Here is a 17,238-nt window from a genome sequence, read left to right on the forward strand (position 1 = left end):
GAGGGACACAAGGATGAAGGCGACGATCGTTGCTCCGGTTCCCTCACAGTCCATTTAACCGAGACCAGGCCGGTATTGCAATGGAAGGACATATTTTCCCCGACCAGGAGCAGTTACTGCAGTTTCTGAGGCGTCTCAAAGAGGTTTTCGACGTGTGTGACGAGGATGCCGACGGCTTCATTCGGGTGGAGCACTTGGTGGACCTCGGTGTTCAGTTCGGTCAAGGAGACGAGGTGAGAGGCGGTGAGGGAGTGCGTGGCTGTAGGCTGCTGCTCCACAGGTCTGCTTTTATCAACCGGGCTCCGTCAGAGGACATCTTATAAGACCAATGCGTGAGAAGAGACTGTGAGTTCCTGATGGCAGACAACCTGTCTGACGTCAGGTGAGCTACAGATGCTAACAGTGAGCGGCTCACCAGCTAGTAGCGTGTCAGAGTGAGACAGACACTCATCCACCCTCTTTGCACTGCTCCATCCAAACAGTCAGAGGAGGGCAACTCTGATTGAGCAAACTGAACTATACATGACGTGACTAAACAATGTGGCCTTAACAATCAAAATTGCGGCAAATTATTTCTTCAAAATCATATATAAAGACTAAACTGCTGCCTTGCATTTTTCCAGTGTTAAAGGTTTAAATGCCAACCCACCTTCTCTTAAAATGCTTTTGGTATTTTGCTCCCTTTTGCTGATGTATTTTTCTTTCCCCGACACTAACCAAAGGTTAATATCACACCAGCTCAGTGATTTGGGGGTTTGATTCGAAGACCAACATTGTCCTTGATTGATAGTATTGGTTTTATAGTAGCATTTTACCATTATATGTAGGTTTGAAGGCGATATTTGATTTTTTTTTTTTTTTCCTCCAACAATTTATTAGTTTAACACCTAGACTTCTCTGATATATAACATTCATAATGTGGTCATTTTTAAAATTACACTTTTCATAATTGCTTTTCTAAAATAAATAAATTAAATAATTTCATCATGCTCTATATAAGCCCTGTGATGGACTGGTGACCTGCCCAGGGTTACCCTGCCCTCGCCCAATGTGAGCTGGGATTGGCTCCAGCACCCCCTGTGATCCAGAGACAGATAAGCAGTTGAAAATGAATTAATGAATGCTCTTTATATCTTCCTCTAACACTGGCAGTTTCAGATTGCAAATGACCAGAATGCAATGCAAGTGAGACTCAGTGGGTTGTTGAACCAGCAGTGAATGACACAATCTACTTGAAACCGTAAATTAAGATTTTTAATACTTAAGTAAAAACAAGATGTCAATGCGGTCAGCTGAGCACAAGTATATTAAAGTAGGAGCACAAAGATGTTGTGGATGTGGGTAACTCTGATATGCCATTTTAGGACTTTTAAAATTAATTTAAATTAAATGTAAAAAAAAAAAAAAAGAGAGATGCTCACGTCAGTCTCAGTTTCAGAACCACGGAGAGCAGTGCCAGAAGTGCCAGGCACAGGTTGATCAGCAATTCTGAGGTACTAAACATAGGACAGCCAGGCCAGCATTATTCCAGTATACATCCACAGTGTCTCTGCTTAGCTTGTAATGCTCTTCCTTTGTTAATGACATGGAAAAGCATATGGGCCATTAAGTTTACAGTAGTGTCTGAACATGATCAGATAAGGCCTGAGTCGTAAATATGACTGTGTATCTGCTAACATTGTATCTAGATTGTATTACTGATAAAATTCTATTAAATCCAACTAGCTTTAGATTTGTAAAAAATATATCCTACACACCCCAGGAGGAATTTGTGTTATTGTCACATTTAGCAGACACTGCTGGTAAGTGAAAATTAAGTTTGACATTCCAGAGGATGCTGTTTCAGCTAATGCTGACGTTTGAACAGTGTTTGGGTGTTCTGTAAGAGATATGTAGAACAGTTTGATTGTTTGGTTGTGCTCACACACACAAACAAACCCCCAACCCCCAGCCTTTACATCAATATTCCCATCTTGTAGGAAAGATGTAAGCCAGTTGCTGTATGGAAGGATTGGAGATGAATCTAATGACGTGTGGTAAGAACTGTAAAATTCTAAAAAACGTTTTTTTTAAATAAATAGATAAAGTAAAATCCAAAATTATTCTAGTACAGTTAAAAAATCAAGTTAACATATAAAAGATACTTTTCATTGTTATAGCAGTCATTGAATAAGTCTGCTTGGTTCCACCAGGCTATTTTGAGTGGTCAGATACACATTGAATACAATGGATAAATGGCAGATGAGGCAGTTTAAGTCCTCAATGCATCAATCATTCTGCATAACCAACGTCTAAATGTGGGACTGGATTATCCTTGAAGCTGTCATGGCGGCTGAGCACCAAGTGCAACATCACTAAAAATAACCCAGCTTTACTAAAAGGAAGCTGCTGCTTCATCTTCCTTCTCTCTTCTTTCATCTCTGTGCTCCTTGTCAGTGTGACGATGAGAGCTTTGAAGCCTTGGAGCGGATTGGTTGGTTATTAAGTAATGAAATGATCCGCCTAGCTCCAGAAAAACAGCCTGTGAGCTGGTGGTGTACATCAGTCCTATGTTTACAATTGTTTCATTTGGAAAACAAACATATTCAGACACATCTGTTACAATGGTGATTAGTTGACTGCAGTGACAGTCAGATTGCAATATAACACCCCTATTCCTCAGGTTTATCTCACAACCGCATCGCTGTTATACTTTCTACACACATACATGAAAATGCACACCCTAGGGATTATAATAGCATGATGAAAAATTTATCAGAGTACACATGATGCATTTCAAAAAGGTTCTTGTTCTGTGGGAAAGCAGCATTCTTGATAAATTGTAAAGCCAAGCATTAGCTGGGCCTTAGAATTTGTGTTTTCTCATTTGAACCAACTATTACCCTGAGAACATGTTCCGAGCATGCAACGCACCGAGATCTAAGGTCTGTCAAAGTCAGTTTATTCTGTTGCTTTTCAGACACAATGACTAAATAGAAAGCACCTGTGAACCGCCATCTTTACTATTACAACTGCCACTGCTGTCTAAATATCTCAGTTTGAGATATTCTGACAGGAAGAAGACTCAAAGAAAACTCAAAAGTTCTAACTGCTGCCTGACGGGCTTCTACAAAACTGAATTAAGGGCCATTTGTAAATTTCAGATTTTGATTGAGCATAGACTCAGGCAAAATTGTAAATTTGGTCAATGAAGAAGCAATATGTGTGATTTATACAGTCCTCTCTAGCATGAGGCAAGTGAGGCAAAGGCTTTTCACCAATGATTTAAAAGCTATAGGAGAGTGAATAACGGGTTCTGACACAATGTGAGATCAGTTTTCGTTAGTCACTTAGCTTGTACAGCTTTGATTTGTACAATGGTTGGTTTTCATATAATTGTATTAAGATATCCAACAAACATTATGTACATTGCAGATTACAGACAAGACAAATTATTATCATCATCATTAGACAAAGCATTATTTACATCTTATTATTGTCAGAACGTGTCTAAACATTCAGGTATTGCAGTGCACAGTCAGCAGCAGCTAATATGAGTATAAGACTTAGTCACTGCATTCTATTTGAAAATGATGAAAATGAAAATTGGTTGGTTTGGCCCTGTCTTTTTTTTTTTCCAAAGCATGGCAAAGTCCTGTCAATGTTGTTTTTTGTTTGTTTGTTTTTTCATCCTAGTTGTGAGACAGTTGCACATACTGGCAGAATACTGAATAAATAACAGCCTTTTTAATTTTGAGCAGTAAAGATGACTCAATTCATAGCACTGATACTGACACCTAATTTTGTTTCATTTGTTTTTGTTTTTTTGTTGTTGTTATGCAGGTGAAGGCTTTGACTAGCTACCTGGACCCTAATGCTCATGGAAAAATAAACTTCAAAGACTTTTGTCATGGAGTGTTTGCCATCAAAGGTGAGAAAAGTTGATGTGTGCTAAAGACTAGATTTAAGCCAAGACTTTTGTACCATAGGGTGGAGACAGCCAAGCTATTTTCTCTGTCTCTTTCCAGTGTTTGCATTAAGCTAAGTTAAGTTCTCTCATCCCCCTTACAGATGTGATATCATCTTTCCAACTCTTGCTCCAAGCGTCTTTATCCCCTTGAAATACAATAAAAGGAGTCGGCGTGAATTCATGTTTCTCAAAGGTGAACCATGAATTCACGCTGATTCTAGTGTTCTGCTTCCACCAAAAACCACAACATAGATTTTAGAAATAGAACAGGAATGGTCACATAAATGTAATCTTCCATAAATCTTTCTTTCTTTGCCCTCTGGCTAGGTTGTGAGGAGATACTGAAGATAGCTGTGGGTCCTCGCAGTGCCATCTCCAACCAGCCATCTGTTACTGACAATGGGTATATTTACCAGGTACAATCTTATCACTGTCCTCCTGACCACTCTGGCCAAAAATCTTTGCGTCTAAATTTTTATTTAAGTTATAGAACATATAGATATATTCTCTTTGCGGCATTACCACATTTGAAGGCTGGGTTAGCCACAGATCAACTTTGTAGATGAAGGTGGAGGGTTGTAAAGAGCAATTGATTTATTAACGTGGTATTTTCATCATTGAAAATCACTACTTGACCTCCTATGTCCATGTCCTCCTAAGAGGCTTTGTCATGTTTATTCATTTTAGTGATTCCGAGCAACATCTTTTAGGAATGTTCTTGTCTTCAGCAATAGATTTGGGCTTCAGCATGCATAAATAATAAATTACAAACATACAAACAAGCATATTTCCGATGTTTCTGTTGCAGTGCATGCCTGCTCATATATGCTAGAGATTAGTACAACTGGACAGTTGCTTAGCAACAGGAGAGAGCAAGGGAGAGAATAGCTGCACTCCATTTGTTGCCCTTGCTGCCAATAAAAAATGAAATAAACATTGTTCTAATCATTCTTTCATCAGTAGTTATGATTTCTCCAACAAACAGATGACCCTGCAAAACAAAAGAGTGTCAGAGTAGCTTGCATGCTGCTTGTTAGATTGGTTGAAAGGTAAATGAAGCCCTCTTAAATGCAGGGCAGGATGAAACTCAGTCTGTTTTGTCTTAATGTTCACTGAATGATGTGCCCACCTCACCACAACACAGGACTGACAGTGGGAGTTATGTTATGAAAATACTCAAGGCAGTATGAGCACATTGGTTGACATACTAATGTTTACCCATTTTCTTTGTGTAGAACAATGAGGCCCAGTTGAGCACTCCAATCATCATGTGTACGCGGTCCTACCCAGAATGCAATACATACAGTGAGGGTTGTAGTGCTGATGGGGAGTGTGACATGGACAGCAGCAATGACAACACCAACATCCCTGAATCTGCGGATCCAACCCATAAAGACAGGTCAGTCACTGCAGTCTATGAGGCTGATAAGTGCGTCTGTAGTTGAGAGGAGTTGTGCAGTGGTCATTGTTACGGTACTTCCAATGCAACAATAGCTATCTTTTTGGCTAAGCATCTACATCCCTCATCACCAGGGAGGAGCAGTTTGAGGACTATGGTGAGGGGGAGGATGGGGATTTCATTCCTAGCAGCCCTTGTCCTGAAGAAGACAACCGAACAAATGGCTTCTCAGACCTGGGATCCTCACTTCCCTCCAGGTTGGTAATCAGGCTTGGTACACACCCCAGATCGCATACTCGCATCGTATTATTTTGTGTTTCCCATAGGCATACATTTTGAAAAGCACAAATGGTACTTATAACATAAATGACAGCTGTGTTCAGAGCTGTGCCCCTGCTCATTTTGTGTGTGTGTTTGCATGTTTGCATATATGTGAGAACCAGTTTGCATATTAGGCCAAGGGGGTTTAAATGCCTGTTTCAGGGCAGCTGGCTTTAGGGTTGTGTTGAACTTGTTTATTATTAAGATGGTTGAGAATATTGACGCAACCTTCAAGGAAAAAGATGAAAAATCAAAGTACTACTTTTATTTTGTAAGTTTAAGCACTTTTATTTCAATTTTTAATTCCACATATTTATAGATTCTACCCATGACTATTTTTAGTTTAAGTTATAAAAGAACATGGTTATACATTATTATATAGAGAAAGAATGTAATCACAGTGAAATGAAATGATGGGCTTGTGAATACTGGCAGCTCGTGTAATAATTGAACATTTTACTCCTGGGTCCTCAGTTGAAGAAAAACAGAGAAAAGCAGCTTATAGTTGTAAACCATTGATCCCATTAAGAATCTTAAACTAAAGGCATGTCTTGCTGCAATGCAACAGCCACTTCTCACATTGGCACTTCAGTTATTTACATTATTATGTTCTTTGTAATTGCAGTGCAGGGCAGACGCCTCAGAAGATGCGGCAGCTGTACAACAGTGAGCTGTTGGACATCTACTGTTCTCAGTGTTGCAAGAAAGTAAATCTACTGAATGACCTTGAGGCTCGACTTCGAAACCTCAAGGCCAACAGGTTGAGCGCACACATGTACACAAATGCACACAGACCATCCACCAGATCTCCAGCCTCGTAGGGCCCTTGTCTATTAGTTATAAAGCTCACTGATCCTCATTTATACACTTGGCATTCAGACCCAGTTCAAATGACTTGACAGAAACACTGGTATTTATCAAATCATGGTCTGATCAGCATTACCATACATCATAATATTACACTCCCCTTTTTTCTATAATATCTCAGAGCTCAGACACAGATCTGTCACCTGCTCAGGATGCTGCTGATAAAACACAGACACCACAGCTACAGCTTCCTCTGAGAGTGAGCTAAAGCTCTGAAATAACTTTTAAAAGCACACAAGTCTGATCGAAAAAGGCAGCATGCGAGACGGTGTTTAGTGCTGTTGCCTCACAACATGAGATCAGCTCTTGGGCCTGGGTCCTTTCTGTGTGGATTTTGCATGTTCCCCTTGCTTGCGTGGATTTCTGCCAGGTACTCCAGTTTCCTCCCACTGTCCAAAGACAAACACATTAGGTTGATTGGTGACTCTAAATTGCCCATAGGTCTGAGTGTGAGTAGTTCTTCATCTTCTCTGTGTTGGCCCTGCAATGGACTGGAGACCTGTCCAAGGTCTCCACTCCCCACCTTTGCCCAATTTCAGTTAGGATTACCACCAGCACCCCCCATGACCAGGAAATGGATAAGCGGTAGAAGATGAATGAATGATTGAAAAAGCTCAGAGCATCAGGCGCAGTAACCTACGCTCCCTTCCCTTGGTCTGTGTGTGCCATTGGTCCAAATGGAAAGGCAAATACTCTCAGTGCATAAAAGATCAATCAGTATTTATTTGCAGGTTTAGTTGCATTTAAATACTTGTGCATGCCTGCTAATTTTGGTGGAAAAAGGTTGATAATCATTCTTTGCACCTGACACTTCACCCACATCAGGGGGAAACCTGAGCTGTTGCTATAGCAGCCTCATCTGGATCTGCGGGATGACTGGTTGCAGCAACAAGAGGAGTATTTTGGATACGGGAGACCATAAATCTTTGGGACACCAATCAGTGACTCAGAAGAAATTATAAACAGTAGCAGCCAAGTACCCTCAGTGTTAGCATAAATAGCCAGATGAGGACATGAAGTAGTACTAGGATCAGAAAGTTGACTTTTAAATCAGATAATGAAAACCTCTGTATTTCCCTCTTGTTTTAGCCCTAACAGGAAGATTTCCAGCACAGCTTTTGGACGGTGAGTGACCTTAGCTTCCCACGATTGACCTCAAATAAAATGACTGCTATGAATCTGCATTTTCAAAATCAGAAGAGAATATCTGATCACCAATCACAGAGATGGGTTTACGATGATTGGCTTCCAATGTCTCCTCTTATGCCTGCAGTCAACTGTTCCAGGCCAACCACAGTGTGTTTGGGTCCAGTCAGGGCAGCAGCACAGAGGACCTGTTCACAGACAGCATCGACTCCTGTGACCTTGACATCACCGAGAAAGTACAAAAACCCCTAGCCCTAGTAAAAAAAAAAAAAAAGTCATCTACTGTAAAATAGCCACAGTTAGATGAGAAAATCAGCGTCATGGCTGTGCAGTGAACATTATGCTACAATCAGCAGTAAAAATATTTACATCACTCCTTTAAACTGAGCAGACCATTAGAACAAACTAAGGTCCATGTTGTTGCTCATGTGTGTGGCCTGTAGACCTGTTGTCAGTCTTAGGTCATCTGATTGCAAGTGGTCAGTTTTATATACAGGTAAATGTGCCAACATGAGCACAGATGTGTATAGGCCACACTGAAGGACATCCTCCTTTTTACGGATTTGTCTGTCTCAGTTTAATTACTCCAACATGGCTTTATAATCAAATGAATATAACTTACTGTCACAAATGGATTAAACCTGATTTCAGCATATAGCTGTGAGCAGCAAAGTTAAATTCTCCTACTCACTCTATCTAGCCAACTCAAATCACTTTCACACCTATCAGTTAGGTTGTCTGAAACCACCAGCATCAAGCCATGTTTGAATCAAAAATGGTCACTGAAATTGTAATTTGAAGCAGATGTGGAAAAAAAAAAAACATACAATAAGTAGATTGAAACTTCAAGTAACTTGAAATTAACTAAATATTATGCACATTGTGACAAACTTGCTTCCTAAGGTACAGACACTTAGGCCAATCCAAAGTGTATAAACCTAAGCGACTGCTGTGCACCTGTAGCCACCTGTGTGTCTTGTAGGTTCAAAGCCTGCTTGTCTCCCACAGGTCAGTTATTTGGAGAAGAAGGTGACGGAACTGGAAAGCGACAGTCTAGCCAACGGGGACCTCAAGTCTAAACTCAAACAGGAAAACACACAGCTTGTCCACAGGTAGCGGCACCCACTAAATTCTCGATGTATTAATTTTTATAATTGACGGTTATAAAGCAGCTCAGGCTTTCTCACGTGAAATTAAGTTTAAATGTTCCAAAAAACATGAAGTCTGCATCAATTCTCATGCTTACATTTCCTGAATTCCTATGTGACTCTATGGCTTAAATTTTCCATATAGGAAATACCAGCAACCCAAATGGTGTTCCAGATATGACCAATTAACACACAAAGTGAGGATAGAATATCATGTTTACCTGCTATATAGGACATTAAGTTTTCAACTGCATGTGTTTACAACGTGACATGTTTTTCCTCATTCTGTATATGTGTGTTTCCATCCCAGGGTTCATGAGCTGGAGGAGCAGGTGAAGGATGCAGAGGCCAGGGCAGATCAGAGTCTGGAGGAAGAGACCAAGAGGCATCGAGAAGTTTACACTAAGATGGAGAGAGACAGCAACACAGAGCTGGACTTGCTCTGTAACAGGTAATGTTATCACAATCTCTATCAACCAGAAAGGTGCAGCTTCCGACTCTTTGCTTTCACACAGTTCCCATTCTAAATGCTCAAACTGTGCACCACTGCCACGACAGAAAAAAGGGAAAAGGGCCTCACCTCTGATAGTCTTTGTAACTTGCTGTTTTTGTGTCTCTTGAGTCTCGTATTTGTCTGTCCAAATAAATATTCTTCATACCAATGAGGAGGGGCAACTGCAATATTTCAATCCTGCTTATTAATCAATCCTAGACCAAAATGAATACCTACATTTTGCGTCTGATCAATGTGAGTTCATCTCTTGGTTATGTACCACAGCCTTCTAAAATCGCTATTATTAAACCTCTCCTCCAAAAAACTAATCTTGATCCAGATTGCTAGACTCATATCGAACCTCCCAGTCACCTCAAAAATTCTTGCAAAAGCAGTTGTAAGCCAATTATGTGACCATCTGCATAGGGATGGCTTGTTGTATTTCAGTCAGGTTTTGGAGCACAGAAACAGTACTGGTAAAAGTTACCAAGTACATTCCAAAATGCTTCAGACAACAAATTGGCCTCCATACTTATCCTGTTAGATCTTAGTGCTGTTTATGGAACCACTGACCATAATATTCTATTACAAAAACTGAAACATGAAATTAGGATAAAAGGAGCCACACTAAGCTGGTTCAAGTCATATTTATCAGACAGATGTCCCTTTGTATATGTTTGCAATGGCTCTTCTTCATGCACTAGTTAATCATGGAGTTCCACAGAGTTCTGTTCTTGGTCTAATCCTTTTCACCCTATATATGCTTCCCTTCAGAAATATAATCAGGAAGCACACCAACAATTTTCACCATTTACAGATGATACTCAGTTATACTTGTCAATGAAGCTGAATCTGAACCTGATCAGCTGGTCAGACTTCAGGCATGTTTTATAGACATAAAGGCCTGGATGACCTGCAACTTTACACTTCTGAACTCAAACAAAACTGTATTTAGTGTACTTGGCACTAAGCACCTTAGAGAAGCATTATCTAATCATCAGAAAGTTTGGCCTCTAGCGCCACTGTTAGGATCATGGAGCCATTTCTTAATTTGGATATATCCTTTTGTCCCTCATATGAAACAGGTCTCTAGAACTGCTTTCTTTCATCTACACAGTATTTGGAAGATCAGAAACATTATGTTTCAAGAGGAAGCAGAAAAAGTATTCTTTTTTTTTTTTTTTGTAACCTCTATCATAGTATTTCAGTGCTATCAAGATGTCCCAACAATTCTCTGAAAAGCCTTAATTTCTCCTGTGTTAGCTTCTCTTGAATCATCTCTGCTCCATGTTCCTGATTAATACCAGCTGCTGTAATAGTTATCATTAGTTATCATTACACACTACAACTTATTTCCCATTGTTACTTCTTCTGCTAAAAACCCCTAATCAACTACTGCTAAGATTTACCTGTGCCCACTTCAATGTTTAGTTAGCATTTTTTATGGCACCATCTCTCTCTCAACCTCTCTCACTCTATGACTCCCTCTCTCTCTCAACCCAACTAGTCAAGCCAGATGGATGTCCTCCCTGAGTCTGGTTCTGCCTCTTAAAGTGTGTGTGTGTGTGTGTGTGTGTGTGTGTGTGCGCGTGTGTGTGCGTGTAGGGTACAGCAGCTAGAAGAAGAAAATGGAGAGATGAAGACAAACGTTTGCAGGCTCAAGTCTCAGACAGAGAAACTTGACCAGGTGAGTTTGGTTCAGTAAGAGGATAATTACAAATCATGATCAAACTCAACTTCATTTTCAGTGCTGCTATATGTACACCGGTGCAGTTGAATAAAACCAATATAGAATGTTAAAACAGAAAAATATATATATATAGAAAGAGTCAGAAAATTAAAAAACAAAACATCAGCAATATAAACAATTTAAACAATATTATAGTTATGGTCTGGTATTTGATCCTCATTCCTATCATAATATATTGATGTTTTCATTGTGGGGTTTGAGTTGGCGCACAGGATCAAACACCGGCAAAAAGATGTGTTGACAAACCAAAAATGAGAAAGGAGTGCTTTTAACATGGCTGTCTGATCCAAATGATTGTTTCCTCTACAGGAAAAGCAGAAGGTGACAGACAAGCTGGAGGACACTAGTCTGAGACTGAAAGATGAAATGGACCTTTACAGGAAGATAATGGACAAGCTCTGGCAAAACCGCCACGAGTTTCAGAAGGAGAAAGAAGCCATGCAGGAGGTAGAGAAGAGATGACAACAGTTAACAGATAAGCAATATCGACATTTGTATCACACCTGATCTTCTCCCTGTAGCTGATTGATGATCTGCGTCGGGAGTTGGAATATCTGCAGCTGTTTAAACTCGAGATGGAGCATCCTGGAAAAGGCAAGGGGCTGTCCGAGTACAATGCCAAGACCAGAGAGGTCGAAATGGAGCATGAAGTCAAGAGACTGAAACAGGTCCACACACACACACCTTAATTTCTCAATATTTGATCCCTACACTCTGTAACACTGTCTTGGTTGATAGAATGGTCTATTGATGTATATTATATCATTAATGGCTTGGTAAAAATTAAAGATCAGAAATTAATCGACAGGGTCTGCATTAGTGTTACCAGAGGGTACTGATTATAGTTTATATCATTTTGAACTGCTTATCCATCAGGGTCATGGGGCTTGCTGCAGCTAATCTGGGGCTCACCCAAAATGTCAGGTGTGATAGACCTGTGACAGGTCTATCACAGGGCCAACATCTATAATAATACAGACAAATAAGCAACCACTCACACTCATGCTTAAAGGCACTTTATGTAGATGGTAATGTGCCACAGGGCATGGGGAGAACATGCTATTTCAAAAAGAAAGGCACCAGGCCTGAAATAAAACCCACAACCTTGTTACTCTGGGTCAGCAGGCTGTTGACCCAGTCATGTTGTCTTTACGGATCATTTCAGTTTGCAGCACCATTGCCACCACCACCACCATGTTTAAAAAGAAAAGCAGTCCATCTGTTCTTTTCTGTGAGAAACAGTGTTGCAACTTGATTAAAACCCAGGAACTAACAGAGCAAATACCATCAAATATCTTTTTAATTTGGTTCTAAGAGTAGATCTCTTCCCTGATACAAGAGCACTCTATGGTGATGGCTGAGGGTATGCCAAGATGACCTCTGCCCTCTGTGGTGGTTTTGACTTGATAAACATAGATAATTTAAATTTGTGCCAATGATCTTTTGTAAAGTTGATTCCCAAAATAAATTTCCTCTCATTTTTGTTGAGCCATGCTCAGGTTTCCAAACAAGTTGCACTGCAAAACCTACAAATGACTTGATAAAAGATGAATAAAGAAGTTTCGAGAGTGATTTGACAACATTAAAACCCCTCAAGAAGAGCAGTCCCTGACTGGCCTTTTTTCAGATGAAGTCAGTTTTCACCCAAGTAGTCACTTTATCATCCATAATTGTGCAGGATTATTTATATTGGCTTTCTGTGTCTGTTGCCTTGCCATTAATAAACGTCACTGCTATGACAGGCAGGTTTCTGCAAAAATCAATGCAAAAGTCTTATAGATGCTGAGTTACAAGTAAGAGCCACGGCAGCATATTATGAAATAGTTTGAGACAAGACCACAACCCCTTATTCACATTTTGCAGTTTACAAGCCAGTGATGCAGTGTCTTGTTTTACGGACCTAAGTTTAAAAATAAATAAATAAATAAAGGAAGAAAGATATACAATTTTGTCTCAATAACCCAGACCATCACTTTGTCAACAGTAATTTGGATAATTCCAGGTGAATTTAAAGAAAACACAAGAAACTTGTGTGACAAAAAAATGGACCAGACTCAGTGATTACCTTCCTAGCAACAAACTTTCCCCCTGCTCTATGTTCCCTACAGATAATGTCCAACTAGGCCAGTGAGCGGTGATAGCTATCATGTCTTTGGGGTCATCAGGTGGGAACTTCCTTTCGTTGGTGTTTCGTCTAGTTAGGCCCACAACACCTCCAGAAGGCTAGACTGTGAACACTGGCATCCCAGAGTCACCCCCTAATGCCAGCCATCACCATTCCTCACACAAAGACAACTATCTCAAACAGCACCACTGTCAACTACTCTAACCTCTCTCCAACTGCACCAGTGAAAGCAGGGTGGGGATACAGACCCTGGTTCGGGTAGGGGGGAGAAATAGAAGAGGTGGAGATAAAAGTAGGGATGGGATACAGACCCTGGTTCGGGTGGGGGAGAGAAATAGAAGAGGTGGAGATAAAAGTAGGGATGGGATACAGACCATGGTTCGGGTAGGGTGCATGAAAGTAAGTGGAGTCATTAATGTTTGTGTCCAGTATTTCCTGGCTTTCAAAATAGACTCTAACAATCTTTTGTGTAGACACTAGTTTTCTCAAGAATTCCCTCTCAAAGGAAATGTTCTCCACTTACTTCTCAAGGAGAACCATAAGCTGCGTGATCAGAACGATGACCTGAATGCTCAGATCCTCAGTCTGAGTTTGTACGAGACCAAAAACCTGTTTGCCTGTCACACCAAGGCTCAGTGCCTGGCAGCCGAGATTGATAATGCATCCAGAGATGAGGTTAGTTTGCTGCTGCTGGCTGTGTTTCATGTTGACTTTTTTGTTATTTCTTATGGGCCTTTCTAACATAATATTTTCTTTCCGTCTGTCTCAGCTGGTTGATGCGCTGAAGGAGCAAGAGGAGATCAACCTGCGTCTGAGGCAGTACATGGACAAAATCATTCTGGCCATTCTTGACCACAACCCCTCGATTCTTGAGATCAAAAGTTAAACACACACACACACACACACACACATCTACTGTTGATCTGTATCAGTGGTTTCCAGCTCTTTTTTTTTGTCCATGGCCTGTTTTGTCAATACTACTCTAATCATGAAATAACCATTTGAATTTGACTCACCTTAAAAATCCTATTGTCCATCTCTCTGTGTAATGGCGAGCATTAAGCCCTTGTTGGGAGTAGGTGTATGCCCACCACTTCACACACACTGCACACCTGACGTGCCATACAGATCATACAAAGAGGGAGGCAGTTCAATAGTCTTTTGATTTGTTGAGAATTGTGCACAATTCCAACTACATTTAAATCCACATCAGGGTCGCGTAAAATGATTACATGCTTTTTCCAAGTGCCACTGAAAAATGGGAATTAACAATGGCTCTGTTTGACAAAGTGATTGTCATGTGAACTTTTTCAATTATTTAAGTAATTGATGGAAAATCATTGTCCATCCCTAGTTAGAAATGCCTGATATAAATCACCAAAACAGCTGTTTCTTATGTCCAATATCCCTCTGAGGGTATTTGCCAGTCACTGCTGAACTACATGTGCCATCAATGTATTATCAATTTATATTTGAGCGCTACAATTATTTCGTACAGAAGAGCTGTCAGTCACTGGGGATCCAGGCTGAAACAAAAGCCCAACATAAGGAGTATAGAACAGGGAACAATGATTGGTGAAAAGAACCTTACCAGTGTCTTGCACTTGTTTGTTTACTACAAACAATTTGACAAAGCAGTCTATAAGATGTATGTCATTTTGAATGTATTGTTGCCATCTTCCAAGCAGCCATGAGTTTTTCCTCCATTTCATGGAAAAATTAAAATAAGTTAATCAATTATGAACATGTCAAAATCAGGATATGACATTGCCAAGCAGGTTTTTCAAAGCAGTCCAACATTATTAGAGAGTTAAAGGGCATAGTTTTAAGTTTTCCCTGCAGTTTTTTCTGGATTGTGGGTGATGATCACTTACAGCCATCATTTTTAGTACAGGAGAGTATAATACCCCTTACCAGCTGCACAACTTCTTCAAGGTGGACTGGAGGCTTCATTGTCTTGCTATTGGAGAGTATTGAGGCTGTCTGGCTGGACTGCAGCTAGCTGATTAGCATGCTAACTTCATTAGAAAAGAAGCTGACTACCTTTCTTCATTGGCATTAGTTTCCTGGACTGAAGTTTATTAAACATGCAACCTTTCTTACAACTGATAAGTAAACCGCTGTTATTGCAACTGTTAGTTATGTAGCAAAAGTAAAATGTACTAATAGGTCCTTTAACTTTTCTATTGTCTTGGACCAAATACAAACCAGCATCAAAGGAATAATTAAACATTTTGAGAGTATGTTAATCGTGGGACTGTTTTTTCATACAAGGTAAATGTTGGACTATTTCTTTGAAGAATCTAAAACAAAGTATTTCTAAATTGGCCAAAAATATAGAAAAGTATTTGCATTTATCACATAAATACGCACCAAACATGAGCACTGATGTGCTTCTAGCTGTGAGCATCTGATTGTGTTTCTAACCCTTTAATTTGGCTATGTCAACATTCATGAATGTATACATGGTTAATATAAACTGTTTACCACATTATGTTAATTTAATGTATTAATGTCAGGAACTATGTCACTGAGCCTGCAATAGACATTTCAGAACTGCCAGTATCAACTGCTCATAACAAAGGTATGCAAAAGGTGAAATCTTATTCTGTGCCATGTCTCAACTTATTAATGATACCATGCGCTCATTGTACAGTCTTACATTTCTCACCAGATGCAATAAATACACACGTCACTATGATTTCAACAACTGGAGCTAAAGAGGTGGAATTTTGTGTTCAGTTTCAGCAATTTCATGCACTAAGTCAAATGAATAGTTTTGTTGTTGTTTATTTTGATCTCTAACATGATCTGTGAATCTCCAAAACAATGTATTTTTAAGTGATGCACCGCTCAAGCATAGTTCACATCCTAGTTTCACGCTATTGCAGTGATAGACTGGCAAAATAGCTATATATATAGACAATGAAGGAGTTGATGTATTAAAAGTTGGCTTGTTTTATGGCCGTGGAAATGCATTCAAACTGTTGTTTAAAGCTCACACACAGTGTGTTGTGGTGGGAAAGTGCTGATTTACTGCTTCATAGCCTGTGAAAAACAATGAACTCGTAATTATTTGAGAAATTAAAAGTTGTATAAAATTTTAAGCACCTATGATTTAGAAAAAGAAAGTACATGGGAAATCCCGGCTCATCCTATCGTGTCATTGTGAAGTGGTTTGAACCAGGTCCATCGATGAGCTGGCCACTTATCATTATTACTGTGGTGGGGAGCAATGTCCTGCCCACTGAGAAATCTGATGGTTACATCACCAGGAATATTCTTCACTGCTGAAAGCATCTGTGTTAGTTCTGTGACAGAGCTGAGAGTCGAAGGTTAGACCTCAGACATAACTGACGTTAGATCTGTCACAACCATCAACAAGGGAGGTACAACACCACCCTGGTGTCATTTAGCCAAACAAAACATACCAAATACTGAAAGGCTTTACAGTGACAAGTGAGCTGTGAATGATGAAAGTATTCCCTTCACAAACTATTCTTTGGGTGATTAATTTTTTATTTGCTTGTTTACATTCACAGGTGTTGTGTATTTGCATACAAGATAAGTCATATTTAAGCACTTGAGTTCAAATTTAGTCAATTGTGAGCATTTTGATAATGGTCATGTTTTGTTTTGTTTTGTTTTTTTTTTTTTTTTTTGACACAGTATTTGTGATTTGTGTCCTGCATTGTAAATGTTGTACAGAATCTAGTTACTGTTTATGTGCAACTCATCTGGCTTCTTACAAAGTCTCTTTGAGAGATTGACACAATAAAATAAACGATGTGCTGTAGATTATAATAATCATTATATAGTGCACTTAATGTGTCATGTGTCAAGTATTTACATGGAATAATAACTAATAATAATAAAACATGATGGAAAAACTCTGCCACTACTCACATGTTCACTTATTTCTTTGACCTGTACCCTTCACATGGAGCTAAAGGTGACAATGTGGTCCTGGTCCTGGTTGTTAATCTGTCCTTATGTTGGTTCATGGCTCTGCCAGAAAAATAAAACACAATGAAGGAAAC

The 17,238-nt window shown here is 39.6% G+C and overlaps 1 protein-coding gene across 1 annotated transcript; it reads left to right on the plus strand.

Moving 5' to 3' along the window:
* The first annotated feature begins 10 nt into the window (after positions 1-10).
* Positions 11-16,772, plus strand: rab11fip4a (RAB11 family interacting protein 4 (class II) a). Its single transcript, XM_029508485.1, is given in 15 exon segments — positions 11-233; positions 3,823-3,910; positions 4,277-4,365; positions 5,185-5,348; positions 5,444-5,605; positions 6,295-6,429; positions 7,626-7,661; positions 7,810-7,918; positions 8,691-8,794; positions 9,141-9,281; positions 10,929-11,010; positions 11,383-11,520; positions 11,595-11,741; positions 13,730-13,873; positions 13,968-16,772. Coding segments are annotated over 15 exon segments (1,809 nt in total). The 5' UTR covers positions 11-80; the 3' UTR covers positions 14,085-16,772.
* The last annotated feature ends 466 nt before the right edge of the window (positions 16,773-17,238 follow it).

This window comes from Echeneis naucrates, chromosome 8 (assembly GCF_900963305.1).
Source record: "Echeneis naucrates chromosome 8, fEcheNa1.1, whole genome shotgun sequence".
In the NCBI taxonomy this organism is placed as follows: Eukaryota; Metazoa; Chordata; class Actinopteri; order Carangiformes; family Echeneidae; genus Echeneis; species Echeneis naucrates.